This window comes from Pristiophorus japonicus, chromosome 5 (genome assembly GCF_044704955.1).
Source record: "Pristiophorus japonicus isolate sPriJap1 chromosome 5, sPriJap1.hap1, whole genome shotgun sequence".
In the NCBI taxonomy this organism is placed as follows: domain Eukaryota; kingdom Metazoa; phylum Chordata; class Chondrichthyes; family Pristiophoridae; genus Pristiophorus; species Pristiophorus japonicus.
Genome location: NC_091981.1, coordinates 143,738,192 through 143,754,169, shown reverse-complemented (window position 1 = coordinate 143,754,169; position 15,978 = coordinate 143,738,192). Strand labels below are relative to the sequence as shown.

General features: G+C 38.5%; 1 protein-coding gene across 1 annotated transcript in view; it reads right to left on the bottom strand.

Annotated features, from left to right (window-relative positions):
• Positions 1 to 6,359, bottom strand: part of meox2a (mesenchyme homeobox 2a) — a 62,284-nt gene extending 55,925 nt beyond the window's left edge. The window contains exons 1-2 of the mRNA XM_070879981.1: positions 5,747 to 6,359; positions 2,157 to 2,329 (exon numbers count right to left, since the gene is read on the bottom strand). Of these exons, the coding sequence (XP_070736082.1) occupies positions 2,157 to 2,329; positions 5,747 to 6,239 (666 nt within the window). The 5' untranslated portion in view covers positions 6,240 to 6,359. The remainder of the gene's footprint in view (positions 1 to 2,156; positions 2,330 to 5,746) is intronic.
• Between the last annotated feature and the right edge of the window lie 9,619 nt (positions 6,360 to 15,978).

Below are 15,978 nucleotides of genomic sequence, written 5' to 3'. Positions count from 1 at the left end.
AGTTGTTGCTTGTAACCTGATTTACAAAGAATAGGATACTGTGGTAATTTAAGGCAGCAAGGAGCTAAACTGAGGCTCATAATAAATCATATATCGAGGATGTTGTTGGAACTTTGCTCATAGAACAATCAAAGTAAAATATACATATTTTAAAATAGCAATTTTTGTAAATTAATTTTATTCTATAAAAATCCTAACCACTTTGAAATTACTTAAATGTAATGTAATTAAATTAGATTTAATAGTAACTACAATAATATTTATTTTAAAACTATGAATTACAAAATAGGTTAAGTTGTATTATATTTCATAATAGTGACTTTTTTGAAATATATTTATTTGTATTGAGTTGTATGTTCATGGTTTTATTTCCTTTTAATTTATGCATTTAATTCAAAATATACACTCTGTAGCTAATGACTCTCCTGAGTTGTCTCCAAACTTTTTAAAACACTGTAACAAATTACTGGTTGAATCTCTTTTTTAAAGTTGTGTGTGCTGTTTATTTTTTTTAAGCATGTCTAATCTTTAGCCAAGTGAAGATCTAAAAATCCAGTTGAATACACAATACTTTTCTGTATGTTGCAGGCTAACGGTTAATTCATTTTAACTTTTTTTAAACTAATTTTAAACAGTTACACTACAATGATCTCTAGCCTCTCATTGTCTTCACAACAGCAAATTAGCCATAAAGCTGTGAGAAAGTTCTATTTAAAATAGAACAAAAGTCAGAGAGTAGCTCTTTATGTTAAAAAAAACCTTCATGGGCAGTGACTAGTGCTCATCAATGCACTCAGGACTTTTGAGTTATAGGGTTTGTGTCACTCGGTTATGTTTTCATATATCATAACTCCCCACCATATATTCTATATTTACTTCTTTATTTACTAATGGGTAGGTGTAGATATATTGATATGCTGAAATAAAACTCTAAACCTGACTTTTTGCTTTAATCACGTTTTTATTGCTGATGAGCATTGCACTTTTATACCCAATCCACACTTGCACTGCACTCTTTATGGATTTACAACACAATCAAAGAAACTAGGGAAGTATAAACGATGGGGAGTTAATTTCTGAGATCAAATTTCATAGCATCTAATGTTCACCTCCTGCTCAAAGTCTTGTGTGGGGTTACAAATTGGGACATTCACATCAGGCTGGCATAAATGTGTTGTAAATCTCTTGTGAATTTAAACTGGAATTCAGCCATTGGTACAGTCATGCATCAATGCAAATAATGTAATAGATGCCTGTGCCTGAGATGACGGGTAGCAGCCTTCATTATAAAGTCTGGGAGAAATCTCAACCAGGCCGCCTTTATCATATGCAATCTCAACAGGTACAAATATTTAACGAGATTTTTTAAAAGGAATAGCTGCCATTTTGGTAAGTGAAAGCTGGAAAAGTCACAAGTCATAAATGTGCCATGTTAAATGACACCAAAATAATGTGTTCTGACATGAATAACATTATCCCACACCAAATTACAGCATTGCATTGGGGAAGATGTTTGTCTAGTAACTTCATGGGATGATAATATCCCTTTAAAGATTTCTAATTCACTTTCTAGTACACACTGAATAGATCATTAGATTTCATGTTGTTCATTAACACAGGGGCATTAAAATGAGAAGAATCGGAATTATTGGAATACATAGAGCTTTATGTAACAAGACTATAAACAGAAGCAAAAAGGGTCACATTGTTTTATTAGATGGAAATGATATAAAGATAACTGAAACATTGGAAAAGAAAAGCAAAATTAAAAGGGTTAAAAAATGGGGAAAAGACCCATGTAATCCTATCTCGTGCGACCCCTATGTCTGATCACATCCATGGGCCTGAATCCACTAGGTGCTCATCAGTCTTGAGATGGCATGCCTTATTCGATTTCAATGCGATATTTCAACTTAAGATAGATGAGTAGTCTTAATCAAGACCTAGATCGACAGTTATGTCACATATTTTAACTCTGGTCATATATTTTCAGTAAAGGTTAATTGTTTGCTACACCCATCAGTCATTTATATTTGTCAGTCTGCGCTGGTATTCAGAACAAATATGTATGCAGCACAGTGCTCTGTCTCAGTTGAAGTCCCTGGTGACTGTTTTCTCAAAAGTATTTAAAATCAATATGTTTCATTGTATCCTACCTGTCTCTCAGTGAGATCCAGATTTACTGCTATCTCGTATCTTCTCAGTCTGGTCAGGTAGTTGTGATGAGCGAACTCAGCTTCCAATTCCCTAATCTGTTCTTTAGTGAAGGCTGTTCTTTCCTTCCTGGGTTTGCTGTTCACCTCTCCCTTGTAGCTGCCTTCTTGTGTCTCTATAACCGGCATCACAATAATTCCAGTTTAGATTTCTCATAATCATTTAAAAGCAAAAATACATACTTTTAATTGTAAGAACTTGCCTTACGCAATCTCAGGATGTCTCAAGTGATTTACACCTAATGGAGTACTTTCGAAGTGTAGTTACTGTTGTAATGTGGGAAACACAGCAGCCAAATTGTGCACAGCAAGGTCCCACAAACAGCAATGAGTTAATCAGCAGATAATCTATTTTTTCAGTTGAGCGATAAATATTGGCCAGGAACTTCACAGCGATCTCCTCTGCTCTTCTCTGAAATGGATATTTTATGTCCATGTGAGAGGGCCTCAGTTTCACAGATACCAATAACTGGTCTGGTATACTTTTGAAAGACACGTACTGAGTATTATACTGTAATATTTTGTAATAAGGGTTATATATATGCCTGTAAGGCAACAATAAGAATGCAAATTATGTATGCTACTTGTATACAATGTTGAAACATTTAATGAGAACACTTTTTATCTGTGTTTTTACAAGGTGTACAAGGCCTTACATAAATGCCTGTTAGTGAATGTTAACAATTGCCCTTTTTTTCAGTGAGTTTCTCAGCAAAAGCATGTATTGTCATTTTATCCTTTTTTTATTTTTTAATATCTAAAGGTTAATGCCAGGAAACTCCCTTAAGTTCGCTATAATTATTGTTATAAAACATTGAGCACATACACAAATTAATAAAATAATATATTTATAAATTAACAGACAAAATGCATTTCTTTTGGGAAAAGAGCATTTTCGTGGGATTAAGGAGGTTGCAACTCTCATTGTTTGAGCTGATTTTTGTGTTGGCAGTACCAGCTTCAACATGGTTATAAATATATTGTTAATAATTCTTATCTGGTAGGTAAAGTTACAAATACGGAAATTATTGTATACAAATCTAAAATCACAGGGGACTGAAACTGAAATTAATATCTTTTCAACAAAATCAAATATTTAAATATTAATGTGGGATTATTCAAGTTCATTGTTGATTAATGAATATATCCCCTTAAAGACACAATGCAGATTGAATATAATTAGTTTATAAAAATATTAACAAAAGGATATTTTATATTATCCTCCTTTGAAGCAATTTTTGTTATTTAAAAAAGATTGTGTATAGGTATTCTGTTAAATACTAAATATATATAATGTATATTGTAAAGGAACTAAAATCACTCAGTTAAAAAGACTTAAGTTTAATTCTTTGTGGCAATTAATTAATTGACTGCTTTCTAAATTTCCATAGATAACCAAGACAAAATATAGGATTATAAAACCGAATTTTCACACCCCTTGAAGAAAAACAGTTCTTGCTAAGAAGAATAGGATATTTAAGATTTAGAATAGCCTTATACAAAATATTAAGTTCAATGTTACGTATTTTTTAATCACTAGGGTTATATTAAATACTGTTCCTATAAAGATACATTGTATAAAAAGGGATATCCATACTTAACACACATTTGAAAATTGGAATGTATTTATGTAAAGTTAGTGAGGGAGAATTATTTTTAGTTGAGAAATTTCCAAATGGAACTTATGGGTTTTTAAAAATTGACCTGCCTTTTGTGTTTTATGTCTGTTCCACACGGCATTAAGTTATTCTTCAGAGTTTAGCCAATTATTTGCCTTTTTTCAGTCCATTGAGATTTTGGTTCTATTTATTTTGTACCGCAAGCACTGAGTGGTCTCCTGGAACGGGTTCTCCAGCGGTTACCGTGACTGGAAGCTGTTTTTAAGTTAATGGGCAAATAGTTTTCTGTGTGATTCATTGAAGACTTGCATCTTTGTTTACATCATGAAATGAATACAAATAATCCGAGGGGCGAAATAGTGCTGGCAGCAGGTGTAAAAACAGTAATATGGAGTCTGGTCCTTTGCACTTTAAACGTTGTCATGAAACTGAAAAGGACTTTTATATTTCCTGTCTGTGCTCTATTTCTGTAAGGTTTGGTGATGAATGTGAAATCAGAGGAAATGCAGCCCATTAACCGACGATAGATTTACTGTTGCAAAGTAAATCTCAGTAATTTTTTACATAAATCTCGGGAGAAAGATGATTACTTTTATGACGTGGAAATATAATGGTGCGTATGTCTATCTCATATCTGCCTATTTTCATTTAAATCCAAAAGGATATTTTTAAACACGGGGTTTTCAGTTGAAGTTACAGAATGCATAAGTATTTTTAATGGAATATCGAAATGGTTTCCCTTATAAAACTTTCAAAATCATTTGATTTGCTTCAAGTAGGATGCATGCACTTATTTGTACAAAACGATACTCTTTGTACGATGTGGTTTAATCGAATGCTTGTTTTGGTTCACCACGCGGTGACCTGTTCGATGATAATATAATTAATGATTATATCATCATGAATTATTATTAACTTCGAATCGTTCACCTTCTTGAACAATCTATTGTTTTCACTAGAACAGTTAACGATAGCAAAACTTCTGGAAACAAAGTTGCACAAACACTGAAGTTATCAATGTCTGGACGGAGCATTGATTGAAAATGCTGGGATCTATATATGGGAAGTTTGAAAATCAAAGGTGTTTGAGAAATTGCATTTGTTATTTAGGAAAATAAATGTACATGATTTTCTCTCAAATTGAACCTATTAGTGAGTTGTGTCTTTGAATTAAGTAACAGGGCGAACTGGTTGGAATGATAACTGTCATTAAAAAACACGAAAACATATATGTCAGCGTGTATGCGACTGTGATTAGAACTGGATGTAAAATTATTCCACTTTAAATGCATGAAATGTGATGATACAGTATTTTGAGTTGTTACTTTGCTTGGTCAGTTTAAGCGCAGAAATACACAAAGCGACACACCAATGGAAACGATAGTCCCAATATCCTGAACTTTTTCTTCTCGGTTGATGTCGGCCGGTCGCTAACATTACAATAGCCTCGCTCGCTGAAATGAGCTTCACACCGTTGGTCGTGTGATCTGAGGACGGTGCAATGTTCAATGCGGGGTTTGTCTAGACAATGAATTGTGTTAAACCTCTGCTTTCTTTTAACAGGTGTGTTGTGGGGCAAAATAAGATTTTACAGCATTTATAGATTAGCCCCAAACAGATCGGTTAAAAGCTGCGGGGGAAAAAAAAATCCAATCCGTGTTTTTAAAGGGGGATGTTAACTGGTGGGACCCACCGGATGAATCAGATCGAGACAAGAAGGTTTGAACAATGTTATCCCAGTGAAAATAAACTGATTTTATACAATCTGTGTACGATTTGAATCTGTAGAATGGAAGCGAATATTCACCTGCAATACTTTTCAACTGGAATTTAAGTTGAAGTTTCTGCACTGTGCATTAATAGTTGCTAATTTGATATGTTGCCGCCCCCCGCCCCGAGATGCTAGTCGCTTACCTGAGCCGTCACATTTCCTCTTGGGGTTCCTTTTCTCTATCTCCACAGGAGTGACTGCCGGCCTCCCGTAATCTCCAGAAACACAGGACGCCACGTTAGGGTTGTTGGAGGCCAAGCTCGGGTTGCTGTCCACCAGGTTTGAAGGGTTCGTCCCCAGGTCTGGGGGTCCTGATTCTGACTGGACACAGAGTGCGTGCCTGGCCAGAGGAGGGGGCGAGGAGATCTGGGGGATGTGCCAGGTAGCCTGGGCAGCCGCTTGTTGTTGCTGCTGTTGGTGGCCTCGGTGGGGATGATGTAGGTGATGATGATGACGCTGGGCTGTAAACATGTTTTCTTCATTAGGAAATCCAGCTATGATACAAGAAGAAGACAACTCTGGAAAAGCCACATGGTCTGATCTTCCATGGAGAGCTAGTGGAGACTGAGAGAAGTGGTGCAGGCTCTGAGCTGGGGCATGTGAGCTGCGCAGGCAGCTAAATATTGTATGATCCATGGTAGCAGGGTTTCGGATTCCAAGAGGCTGGAATTATATCCAAAGCACCTTCGATTTCAAAGTAAACAGCTTCCAAAAAAGCAAGGGTCTTTAAAAGCGATCTGGATCAATCGCTCTTTAACAGCCAGGACTCTGAATAAACACACACACACACACGCATCAGCTAACCCTGATTCTCGGATGACAAGTGAAGCCAATCGTACGTTGTCCCAGGGAGCTGCTTTAAGGGGAAAATCGTGGAAGATATATAAATAGTTTTGTAACGTGAGAGGGGGGCTGGATCTAAGGCAAGGTCCCAACCACATGTGAAGCTACCTCCAAAAAAACATCAGCCCCATAAATCATGGCAATTAATGACCGGAAATTCGTAGGCGCAGAGAAAGAGAAACAACTTTTCTCAAAGTTAAGCGGAGGCTTTATTCTTTTGCATTACTCTGGATATTTTTGATTTGCCGCTGTCGCTTTTCAAAGTTTGTGCATTTGCAATTAACGGGTGATGTGGAATAGGAGGCAAGCTTTTTTCCTAAAATTTCTTGGCACCTCCGGGGTGTCAGATGTCCATAACGTGTCGTACCTTGGGGGGCGGGGGGAACCTGTGGTTGTCAATCAGCGTCTTAAGAGCCAGGGAAAAGTCTGTCTGCAGCTTTCATACAAGGAGTCTTCGAGAAAAGCAGCAAGGACCGAGAGAGAAAAAGAAAAAAAATATCCTGCCATCAGATATTTAAAGGAAACAGAAAAGTTCATCTTCAGATGACAGAATAAATTCCTAACTGATAAAGTTATGGGAATGTAAATGAGTTGATTTTCTAATGTTGGTGCAGTGCATTTTATAAAAATCTGGAGATTCCCCTGCCCGGATCGGCCTTCCTTATTCGGTGGTCGCGACCTCTTTATTACTGATGTGTTTTTTTTTGTGATTTGGATGTTTTCAATTGCAAAAGAAAAATTATGAAAAAGTTTTGCGTTTAATTACTACTTTTCATTTCAGTTGGACGCTCTTTTTTAATTTTCGTTGAACCCTGATTAAATCCCCTTTTCTGTGGAAAAATCTCTCAAACAGGGTCTAATTGAAAAGGGGGTAAATAAAAAGGACTACTCAATGAAACGGATTTGAACAGAGCTTGATATCAGAATTACATTTCAACATGAACCTTTTTAACGAGTGGTGGAATCCGCACTCCCTCCCAGCCCCCAAAATGATTTCAGCGTATTTTTAAACGTATTAAAAAGTTCATTGTCAGAATTAATAATAAAAACTTTGCAGTGACGTTAATCAATTAATATATTTAAACCACTAGGAATAAGATACTTGCTTGGATTAAAATAATAGGAGAAAAGTACTGAATGCAACGCGTTTCTACATAAACATCTAATCCATATTTATAATCTGTATTCACAATCGAACAGCAGAATGCCGATGAAATGGGGGTTGTTGGTTTAATGTTGCTTTGGAATGGTATCGCTTTTTCAGGTGTTTTCCACGCTGTGGGTAAAATAGTTTTAAAGGTGGAACGATCTTTTCGTTCATCGATAACTGCTTTTCAAAAATGAAAATGTTAATTATTGTGAATCTGCAAAAATAGATATCTGAATTCTGTAAACTATTTGAAGCTCACATTTATCATATATAAATTAGTGACATGTTCTAAAATACAGCAATTATAAATAGTAATAGCATCCCGTTTGAAATTACTGCCAGAATTAGTTTTATACGAGTATAGTGTGATGTTTGCTGTCGGTTCAATTTCCATTAAGGTAATGGCTGCATTGTCACCTTAATCACATATTTTCTACAAGTGTAGGAGAGATTTTGAACAACTGGATCGAATCGCAGCGAATGGTTGATCTTGCACCGGGACTGCTTCAGTTCGGGCTGAGATGCTCCGGTGAGTTTCAGGGATTTCTTTCTGCTCTGCAGACATGTGAAGGGGATTTCCTTCGTGTTTCACTCACATTAGTCCGACTCGGGGGCTCAACTAACACGGAATAGAGGCTAGAAACTCGGGAAAGCGCCAAACAACAGTACTCCAGATAACGATCTGATCTAAAAGCATTTCAATTGATAATATTAATCGTGGCAGTGATATAATAAGTATACGCACATATAATACAAACAACTATACAATAATTATTTAAAAGACAGCTGGTGTGACCGATTTCCCATCTCCCTACAGATAATAGCAGCACCATTTTCAGAACGAAATCTATTTCTCACTCACGAGTTTCCTCTTTTCCCTTCTGGTCGCGGTTTGGGAGCCAGTGCATCGCCAGTGTTCTTTAAATAACGAAATTGAAATAATTTATAAACTGCTTTACTAATCCCCGTTTGGCCACACTGATACTTCTGACAATTTTATTGAACGGAAACACAGACACTAAAACAAACTAACAAAAAATCCTCTTCGTAATTCCACGTAGCTAAATTATTCAAACGGAGCTTAGGTACTTCCATCTGTTGTAATGCTGCAATTTTTAGGTGAGCTAAATAATGTTAAACATGCCGAACGATGTTTTTATTTTCAACAGTCTGTTCCACTAGGAGTGAGATCCTCACACGGGTGCTGGAATTTGCGTTTACCCCACTTTCAGGGTGTTTATTCACCATCTTTTGAAGTTGAATCTAAGACATTTTTGTTACAGTGTGACTGTGATAATTTTCATAGTTTCGAATTAATTCACTGTCAAGGAGCGAACCTTTCCATCTGCGGGAGGAATTTTATGACAGTGGGGCCAACGTTTTACAATTTTCGGACAAAATCATAGTTGTTACCAAGAATTAGAAATTATGGAGAAAGGCGAAAGGGTGGGACGAATAATGGCGTTCTGTACCTCTGTACCCCCTCCAACACGTTTGCTTTTTATAGACTTTACCCAGTTTGTTTAACCTGCTGGAGGCGTGACTGACCACCGATAAAAAAATGAACCTGTGTGATATGAATTGCTTCCCTGATGCACCATTGAGAATGCAAAGTACTAACAGGTGCCTTTTGGAATCTCACCTCAGCCTTTGGAACCCCAAGGAACCAGCAACCATTATTACCAAATCTCCAAGGCCAGATCACTTGCTTTGTTTTTATATCTTTATTTTTATTTTAGGGTTTAGGTGCTTGCCAATTTGATTCATTTTTTAAAGAGAAAAGCACTGAAATTATTCGTGGTAACGTTCTTAATAGTTAAACATTTAAACGCCAATTCATCATAACTTTGCTATGAAAAATCTTGCTAGGTTGTGGAAAAAAGGTCAATCAGTTTGTACATTTAATCGGATTGGGGATTGTTGACTGCCAGCTGGTTTCAGGGAGAAAAAGGAATCTGACAGCAAACACTGTTAAACATATTATATTGGGCGTGAAATTGGTGAAAGCAAATTTGCGTCCAAGTATTGTCCAAAGGACCACTAAGGTCCTGACGGTACTTTGGGCGGAAGTTTCATGAATAAATCTGAGAATTATTCATGAATTATTTTGCCTGGTGGCAAAAAAAGGCCTTGCACATCGATTCTGGGTAGCAGTGGGTGTTAGCTCCCATTCTCGGCAGCAAATGCAATCCTCAGCAAAGTACCGCCAAGGATTGAGTCAGGCCCAGGGAGGGGGGAACTGATAAAATAAAATATTTTCAAAACATAAAAAAACCCACCAGAAATCCTTCAGGGGACCCCATCCACCTAAATCGCTGCAAAAAAAGAAAAGAAGTGGACTAACCTTTTTTCGCAGGTCTTTTTACTTACCATTGAGATAAGACCTGCCTCTATGTGGTGGTCTTTTCCCCTGTTGGAGCAGAGGACTGTCCGGACCAAACTAGGAATGCAGCGGGTGGGAGGAATCTTCTGGGCATTGCACGTCGGCACACGTCAGCACACATCAGCGCACGGTACCCAGCGGGCTTCTCTCCCTGCCGGTGGGAGGACTCCACCAAACTTGCTCGGAGGGGAGACTGCCCAGAAACCAGGGAGACCGCCGAGCAGCAGACAGTAAGTCCACCAATTTCGGGCCCATTGACTCGTAATATGCATTCAGCGGCAAATCAAAGGTGCTCGCTACTGACCTTGAAGAAAGCTGCCCATGAAAACTTACGGTTTGTAATTGATTGCAACATTGTGAATAATTGATTCCTGGTGTGATACAGCCAAGATATCATCAAGTTGTCTATGCAGCCAATCACATTGAAGAACTCTCACGGACAGCAAACCAGGAAATAAAAGACAGCTTTTATTCTCACATTTTAAAAAAGTTACAGAGAGTGAAATAAGATTAGATCTTTCACATTTGGATAAAGTAGAAGCTGAAATATCATGAACAAACTTCTTTTAAATTGTGGAGAAATGGAGAAATTTGACTTTTCACAAATATAAAAAATAGTTTTTCAGGACCAGCACAGTTATTTAGCAGTCAATACATTGTTTAAACCCCAGTTACACCTATTCCAACAAGGCTTAACATTTAATGAAGTATTTAACAGTGATAGAGTGGAAAACCTCAAGTTTTCATCAGTTTCACTGATTGTTGGCTATGTTGGGGGGGGGGGTTTCAATAGCGCAGCCTGTCTTGGAGCAGTGAACGACTGACTGCAACTTCAGGATTTCTGTGTTTACATGCGCATGCACTAAATTCTGAAGTTGTGGTCAGTTTCAGAGAGTAATGACGGGAACATTGAGAGTTCGCTGTCATTACCCACCACAAAATTTGAGCCAATCATTTAGATTCTAGAAGATGGTACAATTCAAGTAACGTGAACCAGATGACGATAGAGCCCTTAACACCTTCTCACTAACTAACCAGGAGATGTCACACACTTCTTCTACCAGCCTGTCTGAGAACTGGTAAACTGGGGCTAGGGAGTCTGAATGACAGACCTCCCTTGACCTTGGACCATCTGATGGGGAAACAAGTGGTCAATCACTTCAGTTACTGAACTTCCAAATCTCTGATTTATTGAACTTCAAATATGTTCAGACGGTTTAGTGAGAGAGTTTATTAAACAACTGAAATCTCATAGATCTCAATATTACAATAACACAACTAGTAAAAGTAGGCATACAATGGAAATCAATGTAGATTGACAATTATCAGATTAATTAAAGTCAGAGATTGAATGATGGCTGCAGTTCACCAATGAGTGGTGGGAAGGAACAGGAGTGACTGCAAGTTAATAATAAATATGGATACATTTTGATGGTAGAATGACTAAGAACAGCATAGACATCCAGGGTTCCATCTTAGCTGTGACCATGAGGATGAGGGAGGAAAAAGTTGAACACAAAGGCCGCTTCTAGAAGAAATATGAACAAAAAGAAAAGAAACTGTAGATGCTGGAAATCTGAAACAAATGCTGGGTACAGCAGGTTAATCAGCATCTCTGGAGAGAACAGATGAGTTATCGTAATGGGTTCTGATGAAGAGTATACACCTGAAACATTAACTCAACCATTCTCTTCACAGATGCTGACTGCCCAGCGGAGTGTGTCCAGCATTTTCTCTGCAAAATACATGCTAAGCTGTGATTGCAAAAACATTTCATATGTTCTACAGTCTTCCCCTACAAAATACATTCATTCCCTTGCTTGTGTTCATAAGGAATATTTGTTGGTGACCACATGGGATAATATAAGGTCAGCAGTTACATAGTGGCACAGTGCATTGGAGCTCCAGTACAGTGTGACACAGAGTGAAGAGACATGGTTCCATGCTTAAAATTCTCCATATAATGAATTTTCTAATTTCAGCCATGCTATCGTAGAGAAGTGCATATCAAACACTTCCTCACAGGAATAAATAATCAGAAGATCATTTACCCTCGGACACTATCATGAACCTCATTGTGTTCAGTTGTGGAGTAGGATCAGATCTCCAGCCTTTCCTTTCAGTTAGGAAAATGCATGCAGTGAGGAGACTAGGAGAAAATGGAAAGCAAGATAACTTACAAAGCAACTGGAAATGAAGTGGTTAGAAATGAAGGAGAATGACTGGCTAACATAAGACTGTTATCCCTATGTTTTCACAAGCTTAAAAAAAAATCCAGTGCCTAAACTATTAAAGAAACTATTCTATTAATTGTGTGTGTATAATGTTGTCTCCGCAAAATCTGCAAATCCATTGGCAGGATAGGCGTACCAATATCAGTGTTCTCTCTCAGGCCAACATCCCCAGCATCAAAGCATTGATCATGCTCAATCAGCTTCGATGGATGGGCCACGTAGTCCGCATGCCTGATACAAGACTCCCGAAACAGCCACTCTACTCCGAGCTCCATCATGGCAAGCAAGCCCCAGGTTGGGCAGATAAAATGCTTCAAGGACGCCCTCAAAACCGCCCTGAAAAAATGTAACCTCTCCACTGACTCTTGGGAATCCCTGGCCTGTGACCGCTCAAAGTGGAGAAGAAGCATTCGGGAATGCGTCAAACACTTTGAGTCTCTTTGTCGGGAGCACGTGGTAGTGAAATACAAAGCGCGGAATGAGTGTACGACAAACCAAGCACCCCACCCACTCGTCCCTTCAACCACCACCTGCCCCACCTGTGACAGAGACTGTAGATCCCGCATTGGACTCATCAGCCACGTTAGAACTCATGTTAGTGTGGAAGCAAGTCATCCTCAACTCTGAAGGACTGCTTAAGAAGAAGATATATATATAATGATCTGGAGCATCATAGTGAACATTTATCAATCTTTATTCTAGTGAACTCTTATTATCAGCATTTATACTAATGGGAATATTTATTATTTTATTTGTTTGTTTATTACAATTCATTTTCCTCAATTTGTAAATTATTTTACTCTTGAGTTCCATTTACATCCTTGAGTCTTGCTACAGTTATACAAGGTATTGGTGAGGCCACGCCTGGAATACTGCGTGCAGTTTTGGTTTCCATATTTACGAAAGGATATACTTGCTTTGGAGACAGTTCAGAGAAGGTTCACTCGGTAGATTCTGGGGATGAGGAGGGGTTGACTTCTGAGGAAAGGTTGAGTAGGTTGGGCCTCTACTCATTGGAATTCAGAAGAATTTGGGGTGATCTTATTGAAATGTATAAGAATATGAGAAGGTGGATGTAGAGAAGATGTTTCCACTGATGGGGGAGACTAGAACTAGAGGGCATAATCTTAGGATAAGGGGCCGCCTATTTAAAACAGAGATGAGGAGAAATTTCTTCTCTCAGAAGGTTGTGAATCTATGGAATTCGCTGCCTCAGAGAGCTGTGAAAGCTGGGACATTGAATAAATTTAAGACAGAAATAGACAGTTTCTTAAACGATAAGGGGATAAGGGGTTATGGGGAGCTGAGTCCATGATCAGATCAGCCATGATCTTAGTGAATGGCGGAGCAGGCTCGAGGGTCCATATGGCCTACTCCTGTTCCTATTTCTTATGTTCTTATTTACTGGCTGGTTAGGTGGGCAGATTCAGGGGCAGATTAATGCCTGGGCCCATGCCTAGGGGCCCCATACAAATAGGCACCGCCCTCTCCCCCTGCCCCGTGGCCATGCCCCGGTATAACTCATTATAACGCTGCTGGATAAAAATATTCCAGTATTTAAAATTTTGGCAGAAAGGGGTGATTTGTTCCACTATAAATATTGACATTTGTCATTGCAATTCACAAAGGTGAGACATACATTTTCATGTCATTTGTGTGTATGCATTTTTTCATTTTTGTTCACACTTAATAACATTAAAATAATATTAGTATTAGTATACATATAGGTCAGACCAGGTTAGGACACCAGGTTTCCTCTGTAAAGAATGCTAATGAACCACTGGGAGATGCATCTCCCTCAATATCCATCTACCTTCCTTATGAGGTTATATTGGCCACACTGAAGAACTTGTTCAACAAGTTGCTTGCAATTAATTCAGACTCACTTCCCTTTTAAAAGCTGTTATAGATTCTGGGCTAGAAATGATGTAGCGCCCTGTTAGGGGCGATAACTTTTGCAGGAGCGCAAAAGTGAAGTGAAGTGCTAAATCAAGCGTTATTACTTCCCTTGGAACGCTAAGCCAGGCAAGAGGGGTGGTACTGATACAGCGTGCACAATGTCCAGTGGAGCGCTGCCGGGATCGGAGGCTCCTTCTCTTCCTTGAAGCCTATTGCTGTGGGCTCTGCAATAAATCTAATCCTCTGCTCGCCAACGGCACCTGCGATCCGCGACGATCGGCCCCAAGCACTCTAACAGAGTGCAGGGCTGATCAATCATGGCAAAACAAAATGTTAAAAAAATGACCTGAGGGTTCAATACAAATTTTTCACTTACCACAGCGGCAATATCTTTAAATATCGCTCTCCAAGCAGCCGGCCTACCATACAACGTCTCCTGCAGCTGCCGGTATTGATGCCCGGCAATGCTGCAAGGGGTGGAACCTAAATTTGCATCCGGGGCACTGCGCACCGCATGACATCACGATCTCTGAGGCGCAGGGATTTACGACTACCGCTAACCTGCAAGGCAAGTTCGCGGGCATCGATACTCTCGCCACGCCCAGTCGCAGAGCTGGTAGCACGCCGTTAATGCTCTCCAGAGGTGCTAATGGGAGCCAATTTCTTCCCTCTGCTTCTCCACAGTTGTTTCTGGAAGGGCATTCCATGTCCTAACAACACTCGAACCATAGAAATGTACAGCACATTAGGAGGCCATTCGGCCTGTTGTGCTTGTGTTGGCTCTTTGAACGAGAAGTCGTTCTTAGTCCCACACCCTCACTTTTTGTTTGTAACCCTGTAAGTTCCTCATCCTCAAGTACCATCCTCAAGTAACTCCCTTTTAAAATTATTTATGGAATCAGTTTCGCTGCCTTTTCAGGCAGAGCGTTCCAGATCCTGCCAACTCTGAATGAAATAAATTCTCCTCATTTCCCCTCTCGATCTTGTGCCAATGGTTTTGAATCTATGACCTCTAGTCATTGACCCACCTGCTAGAGGGAATAACACTCTGTGTTAAAAAAAATCAACCATCTTTGATGACATTTTTAAATTGTATCTCTTTTTAATAAATTATTATATTTGCTTTACACATGCGAGTGTAAGCTTTGATTGCTGAGTGTTTTCAAGAGGAACAAAAATGGATAACAACTCCAGAGAACTCTTCAGAAAAGTGTCTGAATGTTATGTTATGAAACTGTTGACTCATGTCACATATCCTCATGGAGAATTGTATTGCACTCAGCACTTCACAGATCTCCAAGGTGCTCACAATTCATTTCATTTTAAGTGCACATTTTTGTTCTCACCTCTTCTCATGCTTTAGCAAAATGTGAACTGTAATTTTTATTGTGGAACCAAAACACATTTTAGTTCATCTTCTACTAATGATTAAATTCATGAACAACTTGGTAAAAAGAATAAACTTACATAAGAAACAAAATTTTCAAATAGCAAATGCATGGGAAATAATATATGATAGCTATTCTCTTTGACAGAATTTAGTGTAAAATTGTTTTATGCACAACACAGAGAGATAATTAGCAACATTTATACCAAAAGCTTGTGAATAAGTGTCCATACCACCTCTGCCATATCGGAAGCATTGTTCTCAGGAGAAATAGTCACCATTGTAATCACTAAAATACTCCAAATGCCTTCATAGTAAATAAACCAGCAAATAGGAATTAAACTAATTTTTAGCTGAAATGCTTTCAATACTTTCCTATGTAAATCCAAGCCAATCCATTTACGTTTGAAAAAAAACACTTAAGCTTGAACTTTAATACTTTGGCGAGTTGCAAGTGGGGGGGCTCAGAAGCAGTTGGG